Source organism: Bubalus kerabau, chromosome 4 (assembly GCF_029407905.1).
Source record: "Bubalus kerabau isolate K-KA32 ecotype Philippines breed swamp buffalo chromosome 4, PCC_UOA_SB_1v2, whole genome shotgun sequence".
NCBI lineage: Eukaryota > Metazoa > Chordata > Mammalia > Artiodactyla > Bovidae > Bubalus > Bubalus kerabau.
Window position 1 is genome coordinate 14,400,520 of NC_073627.1, and position 26,953 is coordinate 14,427,472.

Here is a 26,953-nt window from a genome sequence, read left to right on the forward strand (position 1 = left end):
CCTTCTGTGTCATCCACTGTATTTGGATGACACATGGGTGATGGACAGGTCCATAGTGGGGCTATGTAGATGGTGTGGCAGGTTCAGACAGTATGTGTAAGCAGTTGGTGTTTTAGAGGCATTAAGTATAAAGGTGCATTTTTTTGAGTAAGTAATACATGTGCATGGTATAAAGTTCAGAAGGTGCAGGAGTTGTTTAGGGAAAACCAGGGCATCTCCCCTCTCCTCTGAGGCACCTGGTTCTACCCCGGGGGTCCTTGTTGCCCCCCAGTTCCTCTGTCTTCTAGAGAGATTTGGTTCATGTCTGTGGGCGTATTGACTTCCTTCTGTCCATGCTGAGCAGTGGCACACGGTGCACAAGGTTGGAGCCACTGAAGTGCTCATCCACGGAGGATTGGCCGGATACAGGCCCACCGTGGGGATATTGTGGGTTCCATGCCAGACCGCTGAACAAAGCGAGTGTTGCGTTAAAGTGAGTCACATGAATTTTTTGGTTTCCCACTGCATATGAGAGTTATCTTAACACAAATCTGTAGTCTGTTAGGGGATAATAATTAGGTGTCTATAAAAACAATGTACATGCTTTAATTTAAAAATGCTTTATTGCCAAACACTGCTAACCATCATCTGAGCTTTCAGCGAGTCATAATAACATGAGCCATCACTGTTCACAGATCACCATAACACATATAATAATATTAAAAAAAAAGTTTGAAACGTTGCAAAAATTACCAAAATGTCACACACAAAGTGAGCAAATGCTGCTGGAAAATGATGCTGATTTGTTCAATGCAGGGCTGCCATGTATCTTCAATTACTAAAATATGCAGTGTGTGTGGAGTACAATAAGACGAGGTCAGCCTGTAGCAATCAAGTTGGCTGTCAGTAGTAAGGAGCAGCTCTGCGTGTGCCGTCACAGCAGAGCCTGGACGCCGTTTGCTGCCTGTGACGTCCTGCATCTTGGAGAGCCTTCCATATCTTTATGTGGAGTGTGACCTGTACGTCTCCCCCTCCTGCCATTGGCTTCTGTCTTCTGCTGTTATGAACGATGTGGAGTGAATATTCTTGTGTATATTCTCACCTGTGTAGTTATATCTGAGTGAATTAATAGAAGTGGAACTGCTGAACCAACGGGTATTCGTTTTCAATTTCCTGGGCAGTGCCACTTGCTGTCTCCAGAGGCTGTGCCAAGATGCTGTCCCCAGCAGTTTCTGGGTGCTTCTAGATCCTACCAGCGGTAGCTGTAAAACCCTGATTTTGGCAGTTTGCCAAAAACTTGGGACCAATTTTTCTTTCTGTTTCCCATTGAATGACGCTGAATGTTTGAGCTGTATCTTTTCTATAAACTTCGGTGATTTTTCTCCTAGGTGATGATATTATTGATTTGGAAATACTCCATGTTATAGAAGTCTCTTGTTTGTGATAGCAGTTGCAGATATTTTTTTGTTTTATGGTGTGTTTTTCCCGGCAGCATTTTTCTCCTTTGGTTGAGTATTCTGAAGGTACCAATTTCTTCTTTTTTTGGCTTCTGGGTTTTGAGTCATAATTAGAAAGGCGTGTCCCACTTGGAAATTATTTTTAGAAGTTCTCCTATGGTATTTTCAGATGTAACTTTTATTTTTAAGGCTTAATTACACTTCATCAGCTGTCCTCATATGAAGCGTACAGTTCGGTGAGTGCTGGCAGCCTGCACACTTGGGTGGCTAGCACTGCCACTGAGATGTGAGGAGCTCAGCTCTTTGGCCCCAGGCGCTGCTCTGCCCATCACCGTAGCTCACTGATGCCTTTTGTAGAATGTCGCACAAGTGGAATCAGAAAGAACAGATTCTTGGACCTGGCTTCTCTCAGCGCAGTGGTTTCAGAGAGTCACACTTACTGTGCGTGTGTTGGTAGCTTGTTCCTCTTTATTGCTGAGCTGTCTTGAGTCTGTCACTGTTGCCGTTTATCTGTTAGTTCTCCTGTTATAGACAGACATTTAGGGAGTTTTCTCTTTGGGGCTGTGATGAATGAAGCTGCTTGAAGTCTTTATGTATTTAGAAGTCTTTTTGTGGATTTATATCTTCATTTGTTTAGATAAATACTTAAAAGGGGATTTATAGGAAACTTAAAAGATTTATAGGAAACTGCCAAACAGTTTTTGAAAGTGGTTATATCTCCTTATGTTCTCAGAAGCAGTGTGTGAGTGCCTGTTCCTGCACATTCTCACCGTCTCTGAACATTGTTTTTTCCAGCATGTTTATTGCCGGCTTTCCTGAGTACACACAACCCATGATAGAGCACCTGGTCACCATGAAGGTTGGCCACTGGGACGGGTAGGTTTTGTGTTTTTGTGTTTGCCTAAGTAATTTATCTGTCAAATAAGAATTCTTGTTATTTCCCAAGGGAGAGATTAAATTGAACTCGTAAGCCTTTAATATGTTTTTTGATTATAGATTTCGTATTTTTGAAGTAACACTTGAGAAGTAATGTAAGCTCCACTCTTCACACCTGATATGTTGGTTAATGGTCTACCTCTAGCTTTACTTCTGGAGACCTCAGTGACATATGCTGGGTGTGTAAACATTCCCATGTCATGAGGGCAGGGAACTTGGGCTGTGGGATCCACTCACCCCTCTATGGCCACGGCCTCCCACCTCGCATCTGCTCCATTTGGCTGCTTAGCCGTCTCCTCCATCCTTCCTGGAGCCAGGCAGGCCTTTGATTTTTCCCGATTACGGGGCAGTTTCAAGGTGTTTTCGCATTTCCCAGCAGGTAAACGTGTCCGTGCAGTGGGGAGGGCCGTGGTGTGACCAGCGCGGGCTGTCAGCGCTGCTGTCCGCACCTCTGGGAAGACAGCTTCTTTTCTCTTGGAAGCTCTGCGTAGCTGCCGGCGCTCAGGCCAAGGTCTGAGGGACACAGACACCTGTGTGCGTAAGGAGCTTCTCCAGGTTCTACATCTGGAATCCCAGCTTATAGTGACTGTTGCTTGTAGTCAATAGGACATTTAAAACCAAAATTGCAACTGCGTCACCCATGGTGTTAAACTAAACTTTTTAGCTATTGAAATCGCCAGCTGTTGTTGAAATGTTTATTTCTTCTTTCAATTCTGTCTTTTTTCCTTCGTGTATTTTGGGTGAGACTCTCTGGTTAGGTGCATATACATTTCTAACTTTTTTGGTATCTTCCAAATGTATTGTCTCTTTTTGTTTCATGTTAGATTTCTTATCTTAAAGTGTAATTTGATATGATTATAGCTTAAGGGTTGGCAAGCTTTTTCTTGTAAGGGCCAGAGAGTAATATTTTGGGTCATTGTCCCATGTATTTTATTGTTTTTTGGCCTTTATAAAATCCTTTAAAGATATGAAAACCACTCTAAGCTTGGGGCCTTACAAAAAGAGGCCTGTCACAGCCCCCGACACCTCGCATCCCTGTCTGTCTGTTGGGGGACGGCAGATGGTCCCTCCTTTACGTCGAGCCTGGCGACCAGTGCCTTTTATTTGAGGGCTTTAGTCTTTTCACATCTGATGTGGTTATCTGTGTCGTTTAATTTACACTTGTCATTTTACTATGTGGTTTCTGTTTTTTCCTCATTTTTTAAATTGTTAATTTTATTTAAAACATTCTTTGTGGAAGTATTCTTTTTAGTATAAGCTCTAAAAACCTGAAATTTCCAAGATTCATGAATGGAAGGGTAACTGCAGTCAGATCTGAAGGTCCTCATGGTAATACCTGCTCAGACTTTCTTCAAATGTTAGGGTTCATGGAACAAGATTATGCCTAATTTTTAAATGATTCTTCAGAGGTGGAGATACTTCTGCCTTTCTCTGTTTTTGGCCTGGATTATATCCGTCAAGAGATATGAGCTAAAAGTTGATAAACGGGGTCTCTTCAATTTCCTGTGAATGCACGGCTTGTGGAAAATGGGGAGCCTTGCGGAATCCTTCACTAGTGTAGGTGTCCTGTTACACCTCTGATAGTATATACTTTTGAAAGGTATTATCCAGTGTTTTGGGTTTCTTTTTAAACATTTTTTGATAAACAGCAATGTCTTACTGTGTAGCACAGGAAACTATATTTAATATCCTGATAAACCATGATGGAAAAGAATATGAAAAAGAATACGTACGTATAACCGAGTCACTTTGCTATACAGCAGAAATAAACACAACATTGTAAGTCAACTGGGCTTCAATTAAAAAAAAATAAACATTTTCTGAAACTTGGCCATACCCCACATAATGTATGTGTCAAGATAAACATAATTAAAAATTTTTGACTGTGATAATATGCACATAATATTTATCTTAATGTCTTAATCACTTTTCATGTTCAGTTAGGTACATTCCCCTTTCTGTGCAACCAGTCTCCAGAACCTTTTCATCTTTGCAGAACTGAAACTCCATACCCGTTAATCACTGACTCCCCTCCCTGTGGCAACCCTGTTTTGTCTCCGTGGATCTGAATCTTGTAGGAATCTCATATGGAAGCCTGCAGGATTTGTCCTTTGGTGCCCAGCAGATTTCAGTCAACATAACGTCCTTCGGGGTTCATCCATGCTGTAGTGTGGGTCAAAATCTCTTTCCTTTATAAGACCAAGCAGGAGTCCATTCTATATACTTGCCACATTTTCTTTATCCATCATCCTTGGGTTGCTTCCACATTTCAGCTATTGTGAGTAATGCTGCTATGAATATGGATGTATAAATATCTCTTTGAGACCCTGCTCTCTGTCTTGGGGGTATATACCCAGAAGTGGGATCCATAGTTTTTCATAATGGTTGTACCATTTAACATTCCCAATGCCAATGCACAAGGATTTCAGTTTGTGCAAATCCTCACCAGTACTTGTTACCTTCTGCTTTTTTCTAAAGTGTTGATCTTTATGGGTTACTTCGTTTTCGTTGTTGTTGTTGTTGGGTTTAAGAGTTCTTTATATATTCTGGATGTTAGTCCCATCAGATACATGATTTGCAAATGTTTTCTCCCATTCTGTAAGTTGCCTTTTCTCTCTGTTGATTGTATCCTTTGATACTCGGAAGTTTTAGATTTTAACACAGTCCAGTTTAACTATAATCAGTTTATCTGTTGTCAGTGTATATAGTTTTTCCTTTGCCTGTGCTTTTGGTGTTGGAAAACATTTTAGAAAAAGCTCTAAAGAAGTTTAGATTTGGCAAGAAAAACATTGCCAAATATAATGTCATGAAGCTTTCCCCTTATGTTTTTTTCCTAAGAGTTTTATAAATGAGGTCTGACATTTAGATGATAAATAATATTCTTTTTAAATACAGAAAGCTTATCTTCAAAGTGCACTAATTGGGAAGATCACTGCTGGGATGGGGCTGGGGGTCGTGCATGGAGGCAGGCATCCGTCTCACAAGTGGCCCTCTGGGTTTGATCAGAGCCTGTCTGGCCCCTGGCAGGCTTGGCTTTTTACCCAGTCTTGGGGTCGTCCTGTTCTGTGTTGAGAACGTACCAACTGTGCCTTGATTGGAGATATTTGCACTGATGTGATGTGTACCTCCTGTTTATTAGCTTGAGCCACTGGAACTTCCCTCATTCAGCCTATGATCTTCCCAGTGGTGTTTCCCAGACTCCCGGTACTGCTGTCCTCTGTGTCCCTCGGGGTGCAGGAGGTTAGACCCACGTGGCCATCCAGCGCCACGCAGATGGCAGCTTTGTCCTGACACAGGCTTGCGTGTAGTGCTGCCTCTTGGTGAAGGCTCTGTCCCTCGTTTACGAACAGAGGTTCTTATTTGCTAGTTTATTTGTATCTTTTCTCATAGTGTTTGGCTAAGTGGCCAGGCGACAGCTCCCGCACACTGTTCTCTCTGAGTGAAAGGCCAGACTCCTCAGCCTGCAGGACTAACAGTGTTGTCTGTCCCGCCCCCAGGACCATCAGGGAGCTGTCCGCCAAGGCGCTGCGGAACCTGGCGCAGCGAGCGCCCGAGCACACCGCCCGCGAAGGTAGGTGCTGCCCACATGCCTTCACACGTGCACAAGTGTGTGCGCCACAGACACACACACACCCCCCCAGCAGAACGCTGATGTTAAGACCTGAGGGTTTCTCTCTTGCTGGGAAGGGTGTGAAGAACTGGTCTGTGCTTCGTTGGGGACAGAACATAAACCAGGTGCCCCAGCCTCTGGGAACACAGGTGCTGTGAGCACTGAGGTGTGCATGTCCCCGGGAGCCCCAGGGTTCATTCCTCTGCCATCCCAGCCAGAAGGGAGGATCCGCTGTGCACTGTGTGCGTTTCAGGATGAGCCTTGAAACAAGTGAAGCAGCTCATGATGTAACACACAAAACAGTGAGCGCCTCCCTGGGGCTGCAGGGGCCTTGCTGACTTCCTGGGCTGGGCCTGAGTGCGCTCTACTCAGGAACAAGACGGCCAGTCTGAGTTAATGACATGCCCTTATCGTTAAGAAAAGACTCTGTATTTGTTCCATCATGGCTTTTCTATTTGGAATCAGTAGGCATCTGATTTCAATTCAGGAAACAATACATAGGTTTCTTCGATTTGTACTTACTCCCACTGACGTTTATTAGAGAAGTGACTGTTGTTGGATTACGGTTGCTCAGTTGGAGTTACTGATTTTACGCAGACACTAGGATTTTACATGAGGACTTGGGGCCTGTGAAGGTCCTTCGTGGTCTCTTAATTAATGTCAGAAATCTCTCCTGGTGTTTACTTTCCTTTGATGCTGATCCTGCTGCCTGAATGAAGGGGACACTTTCTTCCCAGTTCAGGAGTGCTGACTGCTCTAGGATTCTTAAACACTGACCACTGCCATATCTGAGCGCCCGTGACGGCCCCCTCCCAGCAAGGATGCTGTTGGCGTCCGTGGCCTCTGCATGGCTGTGACCGTGCTTTCCCTGGCTGGTGGGGCTGGAAGGACAGAGCCTCTGTGGTTGTGACTCCTCACCTGTACTCCCGGCCAAGCTGCAGGGACTCTGGTCCGGCTTTCTGTCCCCAGAGCACAGGCTCCGAGGTTTTCTCTGCTCTAAGCAGCAAGGAGGGAACTCCTGGCTGAGTCAATGTGTGGTGGCTGAAGGGTTCTACAGCCCAGTCTCTGTCCTCCCTGCCCCCCAGCAGAGCCTTGGGGGTCCCTGAACAATAGGAAGGACCTGGAAAACAGTCTGTTTTCCTTCTTCCCTGCTGTCTGTCCTCACCCTGAGTCACCACCCTGTGTCTGGGGCCCCGGAGATATGTGCTATTTGGGACAAGTATCCTCTTAAGTCACATTCATCTTCCCTGTTCATGCGTCTGCTGATGGGGTTCGGCGTGTCGGAGGCCTTAGTTTCGCCCTGGTTGTGAGATGATGATAGAACTGAGCGGGTGCGTTCTCCCCTGGATCCTGAACCCGCGCGTCTGACAGTCACCCCGTGTGCCTCTCCCGCTGTGTCCTGGCAGTGTTCCCGCGTCTGCTGTCCATGACACAGAGTTCAGACCTGCACACTCGGCACGGGGCCGTGCTTGCCTGCGCAGAGGTCGCCCGCAGCCTGCACACGCTGGCCACGCAGCAGGGCAGGTAGGAGCCCCTTCATTTGCATCTGACAACATCTGTCAGCGGTCCCCTGTCCTCTCTAGGGGATCCCACCTCACTGGGCTTCTCTTGTCACCTCATTCTTTCCGAGATTTAAACAGATGGTAAAGCAAAGACACGTTTTCCAGACTTGGTGTGGAGTAGCCCGTGTATTCAGTATTCTGTGTTCATTTATCATTTTGAATAATTTAAAATACCAGAGGATGTAAAAGTTTCAACTAGGAGCCTCTTCTGTTGGAGCAGTTGGTATAAATAACAACAGACGCAGTATGGGGTGGCTGAGAACGTCTGAACGTCGAGAATGTTTTGTGAAGCAGCTGCTCCATCTTCTTACTTTCTGACTGACTTTTCCTCAGAGACACAGCTCACCACACACTGTGATGTCTGTGCCATGGCTCCTGAACTCCACCTTGAGGAATACTGTGTTATATAAAGTCGATTCCTGTCCCTCGAGGTGGTTCCCTGGAGGCACGATGATAGGGGATCTGAGTTGACCCTACTTCTCTCCTCAGGGCTCCTGGGAATTTCAAGCCCCCTGCCCCAGACTCAAAATCATGGTCTTCACATGTCGTGTTTGAATTCCTGCAGGCCCGTCTCGGACTTCCTGGACGAGAAAGCCATGCATGGCCTGAAGCAGATCCACCAGCAGGTCAGTGTGAGCCGCCGGGGCACCCCCTCCTAGGTCTCCCAGTGCCTGGGGGCCTCCCTGCCCCCACACCCTTCCCGCTCCTCAGCTCCAAGTGCAGCCTGGAGTCAGTCCTGGGGCTTTGGGCACGAACCCTGGGGGTGAGCTCTGGCTCTCCCGTGTGGCCAAGTGTCCCCCGCTGGGCCTGGCAGAGAGTGCCCGCCTCTCGTCTGGTCCTGCTGCACTGCCTGGCCGCCCTCCTCGCTCCGGGCATCCTCGCGGGATGGTGGGTGGGTGGTGGCTCACAGAAGGCCTTGCGCCCCCAGCTTTACCCCCACGGGGGGCTCCACGTCTGCAGTCACACCCAGGGTTTGTGTATGCACTTCTCTGGGGAGGAGGTATGTGTGTGTTTTCTGGGTTTTGAGATTCTCAAAGGCTTTTTGTGACTCAAAATTGGTGAAGTACGAGCTGTGGGTCTGAATGTTATAGGATAGCATGAAAGTCACTCTTGGGTGTTAAATGGCTTTACCATTTGTTGTTCTGGGCTGAGTTCTGTTTTAAGATCTTTCTTTATGTGATAATTGACCATTTTGACGTCCTTCCCTCATCCCGTTGGTGCTGTTAGCTTTCATTTCTGTTTTAGCAAAGTCATTTCATCTGTTTAGGTGCATTTCTCACCTTTAAGGGTGTCTCTGTGTATGTTTTTGGCTGTGGTGGGTCATCGTTGCTGCATGCGGGCTTTCTCATCCCAGTGAGTGGGGGCTACTCTCCGTCGCAGTGCTCGAGCGTCTCATGGTGATGGCTTCTCTTGTTTGGAGTGTGGGCTCCAGGGCACTCGGGCTCCGGAGCTTGGTCTCGGGAGTTGTGGTGCATGGGTGATCTTCCCCGACCAGGGATTTAACTCGTGTCCCTTGCGTTGCAAGGCGGATTCTTAACCCCTGGACCACCAGAGAAGCCCTCATTTCTCACTGTAGAGTGGAGTCTGGTGCTACCTGGACACGGTGGAGCCAGGCTGATGCCAAGTGGTGCTGTAGAAGGTTCAGTGTGGGGACCACCCTGTCCTCGGCTTCCTATTTTTGTAGAGCCTGGATGATAGCGGAACCTACTTGCTTGAGTTTCTGTGAGAACTGAAGAATGTGTCTGGAGAGTTGGGTGGAGTTTTTGGCACAGCATGAGCTTTCAGTGAGTGGGGGCAGGGACGGTAATTAGTGGGATGCTGAGGTGCTTCTCTGAGTTCCTTGCCAGGAGAAGGGCTGGCAGGCTTAATTTTCTGCCTGAGGGGCTGTTGGGGGCAGGTCCGGTATCCAGGCATCTCCCTGCTGTCACTGGCTGGTGACCCTCTTCCTCCCTGCTCTGACCTTCGGTTTCCATACCAGGCCAGGGAAGGAGGAATCTGGGCTGTCTTGGGGATCAAGCACAGTTGTGCCGGAGGGTCTTAGCGAGGGAGGGGCTTCTTAGCAAGGCACTCCTGGAGAGTGGAGTGCACTCTGTCAGCCCTCCTGTGAGACGCCCACCTGTGCTTGTCTCTCTGTTCTCCTTCTGATGCTCGTTGATGTTATATACCTGCTGTGTTATATTTTTAAATCCTAGTAATTCAGATGACTAATTTTCAATTCTTTATTTTTAGCTTTACGATCGTCAGTTATACAGGTAAGATTTACATACCTGAAGTTTTATGTTTTGTGAAGAAAACATTGGGCCCCTAGTCATGGGCATCTCCTGAGTGGTCCTTGCTGAGTCATTTGTGTGTCGTATTTGAGCGAGTGAAGAGCCGTGAAAGGCGTGGTTGGGTTCTGAGCTTCACAGACAACATGACGAGAAGCTTCCGCCTTTGACTGTGGAGCCTGACAGGCTTGTGGCTGTGGACAGACCACCCACAGCAGCGGCACCGGCTGGATCTGCCTTCTGCCCTTTGCAGCAGGTCCCCTCTGCCCTGGTGGCTGTGGTCCGCCCTCTGACTATCATGTGGATAGAACTCTACTGTGCAGTCTTAGGGTCTGGTCTTCCTCCCCGAGAGTGCTGTTTCTGAGATTCACCGTGTGGCTGGTGTATAGCAGTGTGTTCTCCCGTAGAGCTGTCGGTGGTCAGCCACCTGTGTGCTTGGTACCTTCTTGCCAGGTGATGGGCATCTTCACTTCTGTGCATATTGGCATATGAGTCTTGGTGTGGACGTGTGTTTCTGTTTTTCTTGGGTGAATACCTGTGTCAGGACCCTCTGTGGTCAGTGTGGAGATGGGACGAGGTTCCTTGGGCTCTTGGTGGTGTCTGTTTCCTGTTTAATGGTCCTTCCCTTAGAGGCATCCTGCAGGTGATAAACTCTGCTGAGCGAGTCTCCTGCTGGGTGGGTGGGGCCTGGTGTGGACCTGGACCCGTGGGTGTGGCTCTGCCTCCCGGTTCCTGCTTCTTGGGTGGAGGCCTGGAGGGAGTTCCCATGGGCGCTCTTGGCTGTTCCACCAATGCTGCCTGCCTGCTTTTCATCTGCTTTAAATAGAGAGGAACGACTCATTTTCTCATACATGAAAACGTGTTCACTTCTTCCTGATGAAGTGGCCTGAACTCCGCTGGACTAACCATGGATGAGCAGAGAGTGAGCTGCGTGCCAAGTGAACTGAGGAGTGAACCCCTGGCCACCCTAGGGCCATTGTGCTTTTGTCGTGTGTGGCTTTTTTTTGGAGCTGAAGGCTTCTGATGATATCGTTAGCATTTTACAAATTCCAAATGCACGTCTGTTCATTGCCTTTAAATGTTCTTTTCTAGTGATAAATCTCAAAAGTAATAGAAAATAAGCCCCTTCCTTGAGGCCAGCGTAGGGAGATGATGCGCGTGGCGTCTGGTGTAGCAAGGGCTCTGGGTGGGACGGGCCTGGCGCCTCAGCAGTGTTTGTTCCCCAGGTATGACTCCCACACAGACCACAGAAGGGAGGGCACGTGCCCCACAGGACCAGACTGCAGGGGCCTGAATCCGAGAGTCCAGTCCTGACCTGTGAGATCCAGCTTAGCCCCACCATTTCCTTTGACTGTTTTCTGATTGTGAGTTTGGGGGTCCTCGAGACCACTCCCAGGCTCAGGGACTGGGGTGGCAGAAGGACTTGGCACTCAGCATAGCTCTTGATGCTCGGGAAAAAAATCAAAGTGAAAGTCACTCAGTCATGTCTGACTCTTTGCGACTCCATGAACTATACAGTCCATGAAATTCTCCAGGCTAGAATACTGGAGTGGGTAGCCTTTCCTTTCTCCAGGGAATCTTCCCAACCCAGGAATTGAACCCAGGTCTGCTGCATTGCAGGCGGATTCTTTACCAGCTGAGCTCTTGATGCTGTGACTGTGGCTTATTGCTGCAAAAGTGGTCATTCAAATCAGCAACATAAAAGGCCCCGAGGACAGAGTCTCTGGCAGATGAGGCACAGCTTCCTGGCTGGGTCCTGTCCCCGTGGAGTCAACCCAAACCCTCCTAATGGCTACTTGTGACACGCAGCTTCTGCCGCCCAGGGAGACCACCCCCCAGCCTTGGCATCCAGGCTTTCCATTGGGTTGAGCTGATTCTCTGTGATGTGAGGCCCCACCACAGATGGCACTACCAGTGTTGACCTCCCACAGGGCCCCCGGCCCAAGTAAACGGAGGATCCTGCCTGGCAGAGCCTTCTCAGGCTCGGACCTCCATAGCTGGGACAAAGCTCCAGACCCTTCCTTCTTGGCCCTGACCTCCAGGAAGCAGCCTCGCCTGTGGAAGTAAATCTTTCCCGGAAGGGACCCCTTAAGTCAGTCTGGTGCTAGAACCTTGGGTCCCACGTGACCTGAAGATCCCTCTTACATTGGCAAAGGACACAGGGCTGGAGCATCTCACAGGTTCTGACAGACTGACAGGGCAGCCCCGTGACACCAGGGGTGGTCAGTGCTGGCTGGCTGTGGGGGGCTTGTGCTGGGAGGACCACCGTGTGCAGTGGGAGCTCTGAGCACTTGCTGTGTCCGGCAGGTTGGAAGGAGAATCCCTGTTGGGGAGGGGCAGGAGGGTGAGAACTCCTGGCCAGGCTGCGTGGTGCTCCTGACTGGGAATGCCCAAGCTCTGAAACCTGGCAGGCACTTCCCGTCAGCGGGCCTGGAGCTCTCTGGGGAGCCCTCGTTGAATTTCCTCTGACAGTTGAGTGCGTGGGGGGCTCATTGCTTGTGATGGCCATGTCCCACTCCCTATGTGTCACCTGGCAGCGTCAGGCCCTCCTGCAGGAGTGGTGACAGGCCATCCTTTGCAGGACAGAAAGTCTTAAAGAAATGTGAACTGTGGGGAAATGGAAACGGCAGGTCATGTGGTCGAGGGAGCTGGATCTTGATCTCGGAGGGAAATGTGAGTTGTGTGTGGGGTTTGCACCAGCCCTCTCTTCTGGTCCCCTGGGGGGTGTGCTCCTGCCCCTCTGTGAGTGAAGAAGTCAGCCCTTGGGAGGCCACCTGCTGTCCTGGGAGCCACGGCCTTGTGGCCTCAGGGGTGCTGGGTCCGCCTGGTCTCTTTGGGGCCCCCTTGCTTTCTCAGCGATCTGAGTGACTCTGGGAACTGCGTTCTCTTGGGCGGACTGTGCTCAGAAATCTTCCTGGGGGAGGACATAGCAAGGACTGATTTTCCCTAAACCCGAACATTTTATCTTGAGTTTGGGGTCTAAATAAAATTAAAAGAATCATGCAGCGAATGCCTGTTCACCCTTCCCCACCTCAGTCAGTTATTCATAACATCTTGACCATTTGTTTTCTTTTTCTCTGTATACGTGTATTATTTGTTTTCTTTAGTAAGTTGTGGGCCTGTTACTTCCTCTTTAAAACTTGAGAAAGGATCAGGGAAGAGGAGGGACTTTCTCCTGTGTGACCACATAACAACCAGCGTCTCCACTGCACCCAGGAGGTTCCATGTGACCTCCGTGACCTGTAAGTGGAGGTTCCTTCAGCTTGTCTTCAAATGCTCTCCGTAGCCTTTTTTCCCCCTTGAACTAGGACCTACTCAAGTTTTTGTGCTGTGTTTGGTGTTACTCAGTTAGCCCCCTTTTTGCTTTCCATGACGCAGCCTCTTTTCAGGCCAGGTGTGCTGTGTACCGTTGCACATGCCGGGTTTGCTGGGGTACTCCCTGCATGACTGGATCTGGCTCGCCCGTGGCGTGGCCGGTGCGGCCGGCTCTGGCTCACCTGTGGCGTGGCCGGCGCGGCCGGCTCTGGCTTGCCCGTGGCGTGGCTGGTGCGGCCGCGCAGACCCTTGTGTTGCCTGTGACGTCGGTGTGCTTGCCCCCTGGTGGAGACGCTGAGTTGACCCCTGGGTTTAGGGACGACCTCCAGAAGGTCAGACGTGCCGGTGAGAGGCATGCACCCCCTTGCAGCTAGCGACTGGCCTGACGGGTGGTTTCAAGACTCGTGGATCCTGGTTTCCAGCGCCGGCCTTGCCTGAGTCAGCCATCACCCTGCGGTCTGCCATTGGGTGCCTGGCTGATTCCCTCATTCTTTCCATGTGCATTTTCTGGGACTTGTCTGCAAAGAGCAGCGTCCCTGCCCACTCCCACCCTGCTGTCTGTCTGATGTATCACTATAGACTCCTGCACCGCCCTCCTCCCCAACACCATGTTGTAATTTAGTAACGTCCTTGTTATTCCTTCTGTGACTTAAACTGCCCCGTACTCGGTCCAGCGGAGGCTATTTAAACGGACTCTGTCGTTTTTACGTGATTTGCTTGTCTTTGAGCAGGGTCTCTTTAACCTCTTCGTTTTTATTGCTTTGGTTTCTGTTCCCATCATCGTTGATTGCGTTCGGTGTAGCTTTTCTTTTCAGGTCTGTGTTTTTATTTCTTGAGGTCCTGTTTGTGTCTTGCTGTGACTCAGTCCCTCTCCTCCCCTCCTGGGACACGTGCATGAGCTGAGAGCTGTTCTGATGACCCTGTGTGTGTATCCCCTCGTCTTGGGGGGCTACTGGGTCTGTGCGGGTTGTTTTCTTGGAGTCGTGGGGGGTGTTCTGATTCTCAGCGGGGAGCTGGGCTCTGTGGTATTTTTGTCGCTGGGTGCCGGCTGCTGTTATCCGGTGCTGCTCGCTTGGTGGGCTCAGTTGGACCCTTTCACAGCCAGCTCTGGAGGCTTGGCAGGGCCAAAACAAGTGGGCCGGCCGCTCAGGTGGTCCTTGTGGGGGTCTCCTGGTGCCTCGTGCCTGAGGAGGCCCGTGCTCTGCCTGAGGGGGCTCCTCCCCGCCTGTATGGGTTCCCACGCGTGCCCCGCCTTCTCCTTAGGAGTGTTTTTCTTCTTTCAGACTCAGGCGGTTTACTTTCTCGAACGTGCAGCTCAGGGCCAGTGGCTGCTCCGCAGCCCCTCAGATTCTGGCCGCCTTGGCCTCCCCACCTTCCATCTGCGGGGGCCTCCCTGCTGGGCCCTGGCTGCTCCTTCCCTCCTCCCACACCTCTGTCTGCAAGCCTCTGAATGTTTGTGCAGTTTTCCACTTGTTTGAGGCAGGAGGGCAAACTCGAATCCTGTTCCTCTGCCTGGGCCGGAAGCCATGGTCTCATAGCTTTCCTGCCTTCTCCCGGAGTGTTTCTTGAACTCATGTCCACCAGTTCCCCATCGTCAGCGTCCCACGTCAGTCGGGGGTCCAGGCGGGCAGCCCCTCTCCCCGATCCTGCTGGGTGATGATATCTTGCTGGTGCCTTAAGTTCCTGTAGTTTTTACAAAATAAGAGTTGAACAGTGTTTGGAGTTTGTTACATGTGAGTCTGTGATATAATTCATACCAGGGATTAGAGTCTCCAGTGAAAACTGAAAATCATCTCATAAGCGGTCACAGCACGTATTTTCATTTCTTTTCATAAAAAGTAGTTCACGTGGCCAACAATGAATGCAGCTCTTTAACGTCGTCTTAATATTTTTTGGAGCCTGAAGTTACATCTGTTACTTGGTGAAAATATTTACGTTGTTTTGTATAACAAGAGTTTTAACTTTGTTTTCATTAATTTTCAGGGGTCTGGGAGGAGAGCTCATGAGACAAGCAGGTAGGTCTGAGCAACAGAGGCTGCAGGTTGTGGGGCAAGGTCCTTTCTTCCCACCACTGAAGGAAGACAAAAGTCCCAAGGGTATTTATTTACTTGTTCTCCACCTTGTAAAGTTCCCTGATGGGCTCCTTTGCAGGGACAAGTGGCCGGGCCGTTTTCTGGTCAGAGTTACCATGGCGGTGCACCTGGCCTGCACGTCCCAACTCCAGGGCTGCCCGCTCAGCCCGCTGCTTCTCCCGTGTGTGTGCACTCCAGGCTCTTAATTATCAGCTTCTGTGGGTCTAGATACATTTTAGTAGCCACGGGGCTGGCAGCCGCTGGGGTGGGATGGATGAGTAGAAGTAAGTGTACCATGAAGGGGTGATACAGTTAGGAATGCGAATGTTGCCCTCTTTCCCTCTTCAGTATGATAGATTGATAAAACAGAAGGGAGAATCAGAAGTTTCAAACGTACATGGGATTTCACATGTGACCAAGAAGGTACGTGTTTCCAACCTCGCTGAAGAGGGCAGTTGATAGAGCGGTTGATGATGTCCCAAGGAGCCACGTGGAAGGAAACAAAATTGTGTCCCACTGCACACATACACAAAACTAAATTTCTAATTAACGGATACTTAACTGATTAATTTCTGATTAAACTTAAGTATAAGAGGTACATTTTTTAAAACTTAAGGAAATGTTAGGAGAAATTAGATGATCACATTGGTCCCTAAAAAACTTCCTACCCAGGAAGTTTTCAGCCTCACCTGGTTGCTGGGGAGATGCTGGTTAGCTCCACGAGGAGGACATGTCTCCTCGATCATATTGGCTACATCAGAGCTGGGTGATCCTCTGCCGATGGAGTGCCTGCTCTGGAGTATATGTTGTTACAGCATTTTCCGGTTGCGAAGGGCATTGTCTCTTAGAATTAAAAATGTGCAGTCTTCTGCCCTGCAGGGCCACTCCTAGGACTCTGCACCCCCAAAACATGTAGGGGTGACAGGCATCCTGCTGGACAGACAGGCAGTCTGTGTGCTGATGGGATGTGTGTGGCCATCTTGTCTGACATGACAGAAACTGGAAGGAGAGCTGAGCCCAACAGGAAATATTGGATTAACAGTTTCATAACCATAGTGTGGGATGTTGCCCGTCTGCTAAAGAGCATGGGGTCTCCCGTGGTCAGTTATGTTGTTTGAGAAGAAAAGCAGTTCGGTGGCTGGAGCCGGGGAGGGGCCTGTGTGCGTCCTGGCTCTGCTGGGACACCCCTCCTCCGGCCCCCAGGCCCCCTCGTGCTGGCAGGTCACATCTGTGCTCAGGACGGTGGGAGTCGGGAGTGTGAGGAGGTGGGATGGCGTCCATGCTCGCGGAGACTGCAGAGCTGGCTTCCTCGCTGGCCTGGCAGCATTTCAGAGGACAGCTGCCACCGGTCACTGGTCCCTGGGGGGCAGTGACGGGCACCCCTGCTGAGGCATGGCGGCTGTGCAGCGGGCACAGGGAGCCTCTGTTGCTGTGGGCGCTGAGGTTGGGGTTTGTTGCTGCCAGCCCAGCCTAGCCTGGCCATGGCGGGGGGCGCCTATGGTCTGTGACCCTCTGAGCGTGGGAGGAGGTGTGGGAGCCATGCTCCAGCTCAGCTTAGTTTCGGGGTCAAGGCGGGAGCAAGGTGGCGAAGACGGGGTCAGGGCACCAAGCTGACGGGAGGGGCGCCTGTGCTCTCTTAGCCTGTGAAGGTCCGTGGTGGGACCCCCAAATTACATGGCCACCAAAATGTCAGTGGTGGTTTTCTATCTTATTTTTCTGTAGTGTTAGATTTTTTCTAGCAAATGCAAACTACTCATTCAGTAGGAGGAAACCATTAGGCTGTTCTGTTGTAGGGACCGAGGTGGGGGTGCATTTGCTGTGTGAATGGGCGGCGTGAGGAGCCATGTGGGATGGGCAGAGGCACGTGGCCTGTGGGCAGGCACCGGGTAGGTCAGAGCCTCCTTGGTGCCAGGACAGCCATGTGAGGCCACCACACTGAGGCTCAGGTGTCCTTGTGGTGGTGGCCGCTGAGCAGCTCCACTGGGCTGTGTTTCCACGCGCAGAAGTGGTAGTTTATTAAAACGGACACTGCATTATTTACAGAGGTCAGGAATTTACCAGAGCTTTGCGCACTGTGGCTCATCTGGGGACTGTCCCGTCGGGGTGATACGTGTTACCTCCTCTGACCCTGTCCGGACCCTGGTGCTGACCTGAGGTGGGGGAGCCCCCCTCCAGGGGAACTTGCTTCTCCGTGGTCCTCATCGGGCAGGTGCCTGCTGCTCAGCCACAGCGCCTGGTCACTTATGGGTGTCCGTGGTTTGAGAGCTGAGTTGTCTGTCCCTGGGGGTTTGTATGGGGTCAGACCTGCGGCCTCCATGTGTCGCTCCCTTGTCTGGGCAGGGTTCCCCAAGGGCACCAGCGTGATGCTGCTGCTCGTGGCTCCTGGCACTGCCCCCGAGCCTGGGCCAGGTCTGGTGCTGAGGACATGCTGGGGGCTCGCCTCCGGACACCTGCGCTGAGGGGCAGGGGCGGGAAGGCTGGTGTTGGCCGCGCTGGGCTCAGGTGCGTCAGGGTGGGTGCTGGGATGGGCACTTTTGGGAAAATGACATTGCGTTCATCCTTTTTCTTCCTAGTGTGCATTTTAATAGAAAACGCGGCCCTTTCCAAAATGCCCTTCAGAGGTGACGCCGTGATCGGTAAGTGCACCTCTCCAGTGGCTCACATTGTGGCATTTTCTTCCAGAACTACTTCAGCTTGAAAAGTGAAGACCAGCCTGTTAGGGTGGATGGTAAATTCCATCCTGTTAGAATCTGTTTTAAGTTGCTGTTAAGAACCCACTGTAAACAGGGAGCATCCCCCACACTCTCCCCACAGAAGCAGAGATTCTTCCTTCTCTTCCAAGGGCTCAAGGTCCTTCCTCAGGGCTCCCGACTGGGGCTCTGCCTGTCATGGCCGTGCCCAGCACCAGGCATTCTTGGCTGTTCCTCTCCCATTTGGACAGTGCCAGCCCGAGGGGCAGGCTCTCGCAGGATGAGGGGAGGGCCAGCAGCTGCCTTGGCTCTTCCAGGGGTGGCAGTCAGGCCCCGGTGCTGGTCTGGAGCGTCTCCAGGCTCTGACGTTGTGGCCGCTGGTCACAGAGAGGTAGTAAGAAAAGCCCTGGGGTCCCCGCCCCTGCCGGCTGTGCTGGCTCTGTGCTCTACAGCCTCAGAAGTTCTGTAACTTGAGGAAGAAGCAAAAAATGAGTTAGTGTTTGTTTCCAAGTATTAGATCTAGTTGAATTTTGTGTTTGATTTTTATTGGTGGGGGGATTGTTCAGGGAAGAAGTACAGGCAAAGACCACTTGAAGCTTGCAGGTGGAAAAGGAGAACAAAAACTTGCCCATCGTGACAGTTTTCACATTTCAACAGCAGAAAGAAGAGTTTACCCCTATAGGTGGACAGGGCAAAGGCCTTTAGAATTTCACTCGACCTGGAGAGCGTGTACCTCAGATTTCCTGCAGGTTCCTCTCAAACGTCACCGTCTACTTTGACTTGAGAGGTAGAAGATCTGTGTGGTGGTGTTTTTAATTTGATGCAAATGTTCTTTACCAGCTGAATGAATTTGTTTCTTTGACAGATGGTTGGCAGTGGCTGATAAACGACACCTTGAAAAACCTCCACCTCATTTCAAGTCACTCTCGACAACATATAAAGGTGTGGGGAGCAAGGGCTCTCTGGCTTTTGCACTGTGTGTAAATATTTGAGTGTTTCAAAGGTCTCTGTGCATTATGAGTCGATTTTGTAGACCAACATGGTTGATAAATGCCAGTAATTATATTTGGAATTCTGAATGATATTGTTTATGTAATTTATGATCGGGACAACTAATGCAGCCATCATTGACCAGAATATTTAAATTTTTTATTATTGTTTCTAGTTTTATTAATTAATTTGCCTTCTAAACGTGTTCCCTATTGAGCTGTAGAATTTAGGGCTGGAGGCTCCTGTTGTGATGCTCATGTGCGGATGAGCAACCTGCTAGAATCGTGACAGCATGTCAGTGTCAGCCACGTCAAGTGAGCAAGAGTGTGTGGCGTGTGTCCCCATCCCCGTGGCCACTGCTGTCCTGCCTCAGGACACGTGAACTTTGGACTAACAGAGTTGCAGCCCCTACCCCCGTGCAGAGATAATAGCCTTGGTATTGATAATGACTAGGCTTTGATGTGGAGGATGAAGGACTGGAAGTAGATATTGGTCTTTCTTGTAGCTCTCCAGCCTCCTGTGTCTCAGCTTTTCTGTTGGGTGGATAGGACATATCTTTAGTCTTCATCCCTTTTTCTATAAGTAAGTTTATCGTTCTGTAGGATCCAGGTACAGTTTTACTAGTTGAATTTGAGTTCTTCATGATCGGTGTCAGAATTCCTTTTAAAAACAATCCATAGTTAAGTCACACCAGTCGTGATCGTGGTTTGGTCTGCCCCTCTGATTTGCATGAGGACGCCCTCCCCCAGCGCCTCCGTTGGCGCTCCCTGGTGTGAAGAGCCCTGGGAAGAACCGGGCTTCCTGGCAGCTCCGTTGGTGGAGGAGCCCCCTGTAGTGCAGGAGACCCTGGTTCCATCCCTGGGTTGGGAAGATGCCCTGGAGAAGGGAACTACCCGCTCCAGTATGCTGGCCTGGAGAATTCCATGGACTGTCTAGTCCATCGGGTCACAAAGAGTCAGACACGACCAAGCGACCTTCACTTGGAAAGAACACACGAACCCAGCATTTGCCCCATGCGGTCTTGACCATGGAGAAAGGCTTAGGTGAGTCACTGTGGAGCCGACAGGAGGGGCCAAGCACCTCTGTGTGGTGTGAACCCCATTCCTGCGCTTTGTCCCCTGAGGTGCCCCAGCCTTGGGTCAGCCCTTCCTCCTTGTCCAGCCAGCCCTGTTCCCAGCAGTCCTGGGACCCCAGCTCCACTGCATACTAGGCCTCTCTGTGGCTCACCTGAGGGGCATTGCCATGCTGCTTCTGGTGTTTAACACACTTTTCCATGATTATTTCAGCTGGGAAAGAAGAAAACACCACATTTCATTATTGCCTTTCACATGGAAAGACGTGACATTTGCACTATATGGAGAAAATAACTTTTATATCCAGTGTATTAGTTGCAGAGAATAGTAAACTTACGACCACATCTGACTGACGATGATGACAATGTCTAGCAGACATACCAGAAAGAATGATGTGATCAGCCTCTGGGTCTTTCATACCAAGTCACTGGCCTGACCGCAGGGCCACCTGGCTGCTCCTTGACCAGGAGCTTGCAGCTCACTCACGTCTCCTCCGTTTCAGGAGGCGGCTGTGTCGGCCCTGGCCGCCCTCTGCAGCGAGTACCACGCCCCGGAGCCTGGGGAGGCAGAGGCTGCTGCGCAGGGTGAGTGGGTGTCTGCACTCAGCCCTGCATCCAGTGGGGCTGGGGGTGGGTGGCTGTGGGGTGCCTGCCTCTCCTGCTGTAGTGTGGATGGGCCTGGGGGGTAGAGAGAGTGGGCGGCAGGCCGTGGGGATGCCGCCCCTCCTCAGCCCCTCCCATCCTCACCTGGAGCCAGACTTCTCTAAGGCCACGTGGGGTCCACTTCCCGGATGCTACCACTTTACTGTAGAATCAACTCTTATTTCAGCAGTGTTTTGTTAAGTTATGTTTTTAAGTCCACTTTGCCCTGTTTTGGACTTTGGAGGCTCCCAGTGCTGTGGTGGAGCTCTGTCTCTGGGAGGACCTCTCTTCTGTCCTGTCCCTGGTCTTCCTCGGGGCCCAGCCCTCATTATCAGGGGATGGTCGTTCGCACTCGTCCCCCAGGCTCTGTCAGCTCAGAGTTGTCCGCTTCTGCTGCCTTTCCACGCCCTCCTGATTTCATGCTTTTTCCCTGGAGTCTGTCCATTCAGTGGTTACTTCACTGACCTGTTTCATGGTTAAGTGCATTTAGAGTTTTTGTGTGACCCACAGTGCTTTTCTGGCACGTGTCCTTCATGTGTTATTATCTTTTCCTCTTCCCGTGAACAGCGTTGGTGTAGCTGTCTTGTTGCATGTCCTTGCATCAGTTGGGTTTTCCAGAACCAGCCTCTAAGCTGCAGTTGATCTGACACATCACACGGTCCTGTTTGTAGGGTCTAGTTCCGGAGTGTTAGTTTCATATTAAAAAGCTTTGTATTTACACGTTATGTGGCCCTGGAGCTTTCCTTTGTATCGTAATACAGAATATTTATTACAGTTACTTCAAAAATATATGAAACACTTCAAAAATTATTTTAAGTATGGAAGAATCATGGGTTATTTTTCAGTCGCTAAGTCTTGTCTGACTCTTTGCGGCCCCATAGACTGCAGCATGCCAGGCTTCCCTGTCCTGGAGACTCTCATGAGTGTATTCAAACTCATGTCCATTGATTTAGTGATGCCATCCAACCATCTCATTTTCTGTCACCCTATTCTCCTCCTGCCTTCAATCTTTCCCAGGATCAAAGTCTTTTCCAATGAGTTGACTCTTCGCATCAGGTGGCCAGAGTATTGGAACTTCAGCTTTAGCATCAGTTCTTCCAATGAATATTCGGGGTTGATTGCCTTTAGGATCGGCTGATTTGATTTCCTTGCTGTCCAAGGGACTCTTGAGTCTTCTCCAGCACCACAGTTCAAAAGCATCAGTTCTTCGGTGCTCAGCTTTCTTTATGGTCCAACTCTCACATCCATAGATGACTACTGGAAAAACCATAGCTTTGACTCTACATCCCTTTGTCAGCAAAGTGATGTTTCTGTTTTTAAATATACCGTCTAGGTTTATCATAGCTTTTCTTCCAAGGAGCAAGTATCTTTTAATTTCATGGCTGTAGTCACTGTCTGAAGTGATTTTTGGAGTCCAAGAAAATGAAGTCTGTCACTGTTTCCATATTTTCCCCATCTATTTGCCATGAAGTGATGGGGAAACAGTGGAAACAGTGTCAGGCTTTATTTTTTTGGGCTCCAAAATCACTGCAGATGGTGATTGCAGCCATGAAATTAAAAGACGCTTACTCCTTGGAAGGAAAGTTATGACCAACCTAGATAGCATATTAAAAAGCAGAGATATTACTTTGCCAACAAAGGTCCATCTAGTCAAGGCTGTGGTTTTTCCAGTGGTCATGTGTGGATGTGAGAGTTGGACTGTGAAGAAAGCTAAGCGCCAAAGAATTGATGCTTTTGAACTGTGGTGTTGGAGAAGACTCTTGAGAGTCCCTTGGACTGCAAGGAGATCCAACCAGTCCATCCTAAAGGAGACCAGTCCTGGGTGTTCACTGGAATGACTGATGCTGAGGCTGAAACTCCAATACTTTGGCCACCTGATGCGAAGAGTTGACTCATTGGAAAAGACCCTGATGCTGGGAGGGATTGGGGACAGGAGGAGAAGGGGACGACAGAGGATGAGATGGCTGGATGCCATCACCGACTGGATGGACATGAGTTTGGGTAAACTCCGGGAGTTGGTGATGGACAGGGAGGCCTGGTGTGCTGTGCTTCATGGGGTCGCAAAGAGTTGGACACGACTGAGCGACTGAACTGAACTGAACTGTTGGACCCAGATGCCATGATCTTAGTTTTTTGAAAGTTGAGTTTTGAGCCAGTTTTTTTCACTCTCGTCTTTCACCTTCATCAAGAGGGTCTTTAGTTCTTCACTTTCTGCCTTTTGCATATCTGAGACTGTTGATATTTCTCCCTGCTATCTTGATTCCAGCTTGTAATTCATTCAGCACAGCATTTCACATGATATACACTGCATGTAAATTAAATAAGCAGGGCGACTGTATACAACCTGACATACTCCTCTCCCAACTTTCTACCAGTCTGTTCCATGTCCGGTTCTAACTGTGGCTTCTTCACCTGCAAACAGGTTTCTCAGGAGGCAAGTAAGGTGATCTCGTTTTCCCATCTCTTTAAGAATTTTCTGCAGTTTGTTGTGATCCACGTAGTAAAAGGCTTTAGCATAGTTAATGAAATAGATATAGATTTTTTTCTGGAATTCCCTTGCTTTTTCTATGGTCCAGTGGAGGTTGGCAATTTGATCTCTGGTTCCGCTGCCTTTTTAAAATCCAACTTGTACATCTGGAATCATGGATGCGGTAGTCTAAATCTACTTTTGGGGAATTTTTCCAAAAGTTAGAAAATACTTTGTCATCTGATCTTCTGATAGACTTTCTGAATTAGTGGTGTTATACTGTGTCCTCGTACCATACGCAGTTTTATCTAAAGAGCCAGCGCAGTTGGTCCTCTGTATCCGCAGACTCCGCGTCTAGAAAGAGGATTTTCAGCTGAAGTGTGTTATCGTAAGTTCCACCAAAGGTGTCACTTTCGCGTCCGTGCAGGTGGAATCCAGTCCCCCACCCTCAGGTGTGAGGAGTGAGGTCTTCACGTGCACATCACAGAGGCCTTGCTGTGTTGAAGTGTAGGCGGTAGCACGGCCTCTTCGGTTGTGGTGGGTGCAGAGCAAGGGCGTCTGGCCTTCCTCGACTTCGGAGCTGCCTTTCCAGAGAACAGAGCTGGTTTTTCCACTTGACCTCCTTGAATTCTTGAATAGCTTCAGGGCCCCTTTTCCTGTGAAAGTGAAAGTCACTCAGTCCGTGTCCAACTCTTTGCAACCCCGTGGACTGTATAATCTATGGAATTCTCCAGGCCAGAACACTGGAGTGGGTAGGTAGCCTTTCCCTTCTCCAGGAGGCCTTCCCAGCCCGGGGATTGAACCCAGGTCCCCACATTGTAGGCGGCTTCTTTACCAGCCTGTCCTGTGTCTCCCTGTCAAACCTCTGTTTCGGTTGCTCTCTAGTTCCCATGACTGGCCTCTCCCGTGTGGGAAGGTCTGCTTTCCCAGCCCTGAGCTCTCTCAGCCTGACTGACTGCGCTGCCTGTTTCTGCCTGACCGGCCGTGGGCGTCTTGTGTGGAGTGGCCCCTGCACCCCTGCTGCGCCTGAGCACCTAGCCTGGGGGTCCCACTTGGGACCACATTTGCTCTCGGTCTTTGAGGAAGTATCCTCATCTTCTGAGGAAAGCATTTGTGTTCTTAGTGAATAAAAAACAGAAGTTTGACCGTGTTGACTACTGATAAAACTGTTGGCTTTATTTTCTCAAGAGTGAAATTGTGTATTAAAATTGCTTATGAAAACCTTAAAACCACCTACTGAAAACCTCTTTTCTTCAATCTAGCTGATTTACGCTGCTTTGAAAACATGTCTGCTCTAGGCATCTAAGTCGCCCCTCCCTTCTTCCTTCAGCACTGTTTGCTCATCTTCTGGACTGTGCTTGGGGAGTGTGTCTTGTGGATAATGGACAACAGTGGTCACGCTCTGGTCCCTTCTTTTCAGAGGAGCTGGTGAAGCTGTATCTCGCTGAACTCCAGAGCCCCGAGGAGATGACTCGCTGTGGCTGTGCCCTGGCCTTGGGTGCCCTGCCGGCCTTCTTCCTGAAGGGCCGGCTCCGGCAGGTGAGGCTGGCCTAGCATGGCGGGGGTCGTGTGGGACCAGACCCATGAGCGGGGTATGTAGGCTGAAGGGATTCCTGCAGGCCAGCGTGTGCATCCGTAAGAAAGGGGAGGGGAACACCCAGGGCAGTGAGTGGTCTGTGAGAGCGTGGTGAGCAGTCTAGCTGAGGAGGCTCGGGGGAGCTGACTCCTTGGCTGAGGAGGGAGCCTCGGCCTCCGTGGAAACACCCCCGGCCTCTCCTTGCCTGTGGCGTGCCATCCAGCCTTTTCTGCATTAGGAGCAAATGTCTCCGGCCTCATCTGGGAAGGCTGCCCTCGTGGCCACGTGAAGGGTCCCAGGCCTCCCACCCCAGAACTCCTGGGGAGGGGCCTTTTCTCCCCAGCACGGGGTCCTATGCTCTGGCATGGCCGGGGGGCAGGGTTCTGCTTGCCCTTGAGCTCCATGATCCTCGGCCTGTCTCCTTTCAGGGTGATCCATCAGCTCCCCTCATACCCTGACTCGGCTCCTGAGCTCCCTGGGAGAGTGGGTGCCAGAGTCAGACCCAGGAGACCCTGCCAGCCTCAGCCCACCCAACTGTTCCCTTTGTACTCCCTTTTCCCTCGATTCAAACATCAGTCGTGGTCCTGGCGGCCCACCTCCCAGGTGTCACTGTGGCCAGGTGCCTGGCACACATGTGCCCCTCACCTGTGTCGCTTTCCCCTGCCCCTGACACCTTGGGATCCAAGGCACCAGACCAACTTAGGTATCAAGATGGGGAGCAGACCATCCAAACCCTGCCCGGGGGCTTTTCTATTTGAAACACCTGGCATTTAGAACAAAACTGTCACTTCCAGAGTAACTGGTGAAGATGTGAGCAGCTGGGCACTTTCATGTGCTGAGGGCTCCCCTCCAAGCAGGGAGCGGGAGGGAATGGCTGGCCTTGGGTGCAGGGTCTTGCCCTGGAGGGAGGAGGCAGACTGGCAGAGATTGCCTGAGTGCCAGTGATGGGGGTGTGGGTAGGAGGGTAGTTAGGAGGCAGACGTGGGAAATGCTGGGGGCACCCCTGCCCCACTCAGGGCTCTGTGTGTTCTCCAGGGCATGCGGTCTACCCGGACAAGCCACCAGCCATGCTGTGCTGTGTTCTGGGCACAGGGTGCCAAGCCAGGTCTCCCCCTGCATGCACGGACATGCATCTTTAGGCCAGCAGTTCTGCCTTTGCTTTTCAGGTTCTAGCAGGCCTGAGGGCCGTTACCCACATTTCTCCCAAGGACGTGAGCTTTGCTGAGGCCAGGCGGGATGCCTTGAAGGCCATCTCTAGGTGAGCCCTGCTGATTTTTCTCTCCAAAGTCACTGTCCTCTCAAAAGCCAGCGACTGAGCATGAAGGGATGTTCACAGCAGTTTGTGTGAGAAGCCCCGTGTGTCAGGGGCTGAATCTACTTTGAGGCAAACATTTTTATTTTCTAGTTTCTTCTCTTTTCAGAGGACTGTCTGAGAACATGCCAACTCATAGAAGATCATTACGGTTTTGTCATAATGAATAATGAAACCCATAGTGCACTTACCTCTGTGTTTTGGGGACAGTGGGCCTGCTCAGGGACTGGGGCTGAGTTTTCTGCTCGTGACCGTGGCCCCCCGGTTGCCTGTGTGGAGGGAATGCTGACGTTAGTCACACACATGCACGTCGGGAGGGGCTGCCCTTTCTCTGACAAGCTCCGTGGAGTGCCTTCTGTGGGATGGCGGGGTAGGAGGGGCCAGCCACAGACGGCCCCCGGTGCACCCTGAAACTGTAGACGCTAGAAATGTGGCTTGGCGACGTGTCATTCAGCATCGCGTTAGTGCAGGAGCGTTACGAGTCTGCTTCTGAGGTTATGGGTCTGTTCTGAGGGCATCCTGGCAGGAAAGACACATCCAGCCAAAACGATAAGAACGGCAGGAGAGCTTGCATGGAATTCTCAGACATTAGCTGGGTTTCACACGTTTTTAATTTTAGGATTTGCCAGACTGTTGGTGTGCGGGCAGAAGGGCCTCCGGACGAAGCTGTGTGCAGAGAGAACGTCGCCCAGATCTACTGCGCGCTGCTGGACTGTCTGAAGGATTACACCACCGACAGCCGCGGGGACGTGGGCGCCTGGTGAGGCGCTCGCGCTGTCCTCGTCCCCGCTCGCCTCACGAGTGTCCCACCAAGGCCAGAGGTGCTTGACCTCGGCTCTGACCCCGGCTGGGCCCTTGATCCCCAGGGCAGTGTGGGCGATGGTGCTCTGCCTGCAGCCGGGGCTCACGTCTGCCTGGGACACGTGGCCCATCTTCCTGGTTCTTTGTGTGCCGTGTGGCTCTCGAGCGGATCCTGGACACTGAGGACGCTTTGGTTCTGCTTCGT

General features: G+C 50.7%; 1 protein-coding gene across 3 annotated transcripts in view; it reads left to right on the forward strand.

Annotated features, from left to right (window-relative positions):
• The window catches only part of TBCD (tubulin folding cofactor D), a 146,200-nt gene that overhangs the window by 104,310 nt on the left and 14,937 nt on the right, over positions 1 to 26,953 (forward strand). For 2 of the 3 annotated variants that reach the window (XM_055575473.1, XM_055575474.1), the window contains exons 18-29: positions 2,232 to 2,312; positions 5,870 to 5,943; positions 7,389 to 7,506; positions 8,110 to 8,170; positions 9,774 to 9,796; positions 15,110 to 15,141; positions 17,772 to 17,834; positions 18,754 to 18,830; positions 20,454 to 20,535; positions 24,480 to 24,598; positions 25,802 to 25,893; positions 26,567 to 26,707. In XM_055575473.1, coding sequence (XP_055431448.1) covers positions 2,232 to 2,312; positions 5,870 to 5,943; positions 7,389 to 7,506; positions 8,110 to 8,170; positions 9,774 to 9,796; positions 15,110 to 15,141; positions 17,772 to 17,834; positions 18,754 to 18,830; positions 20,454 to 20,535; positions 24,480 to 24,598; positions 25,802 to 25,893; positions 26,567 to 26,707 — 963 coding nt within the window. The remainder of the gene's footprint in view (positions 1 to 2,231; positions 2,313 to 5,869; positions 5,944 to 7,388; positions 7,507 to 8,109; positions 8,171 to 9,773; positions 9,797 to 15,109; positions 15,142 to 17,771; positions 17,835 to 18,753; positions 18,831 to 20,453; positions 20,536 to 24,479; positions 24,599 to 25,801; positions 25,894 to 26,566; positions 26,708 to 26,953) is intronic. The other variant, XM_055575475.1, reaches the window with a different exon arrangement.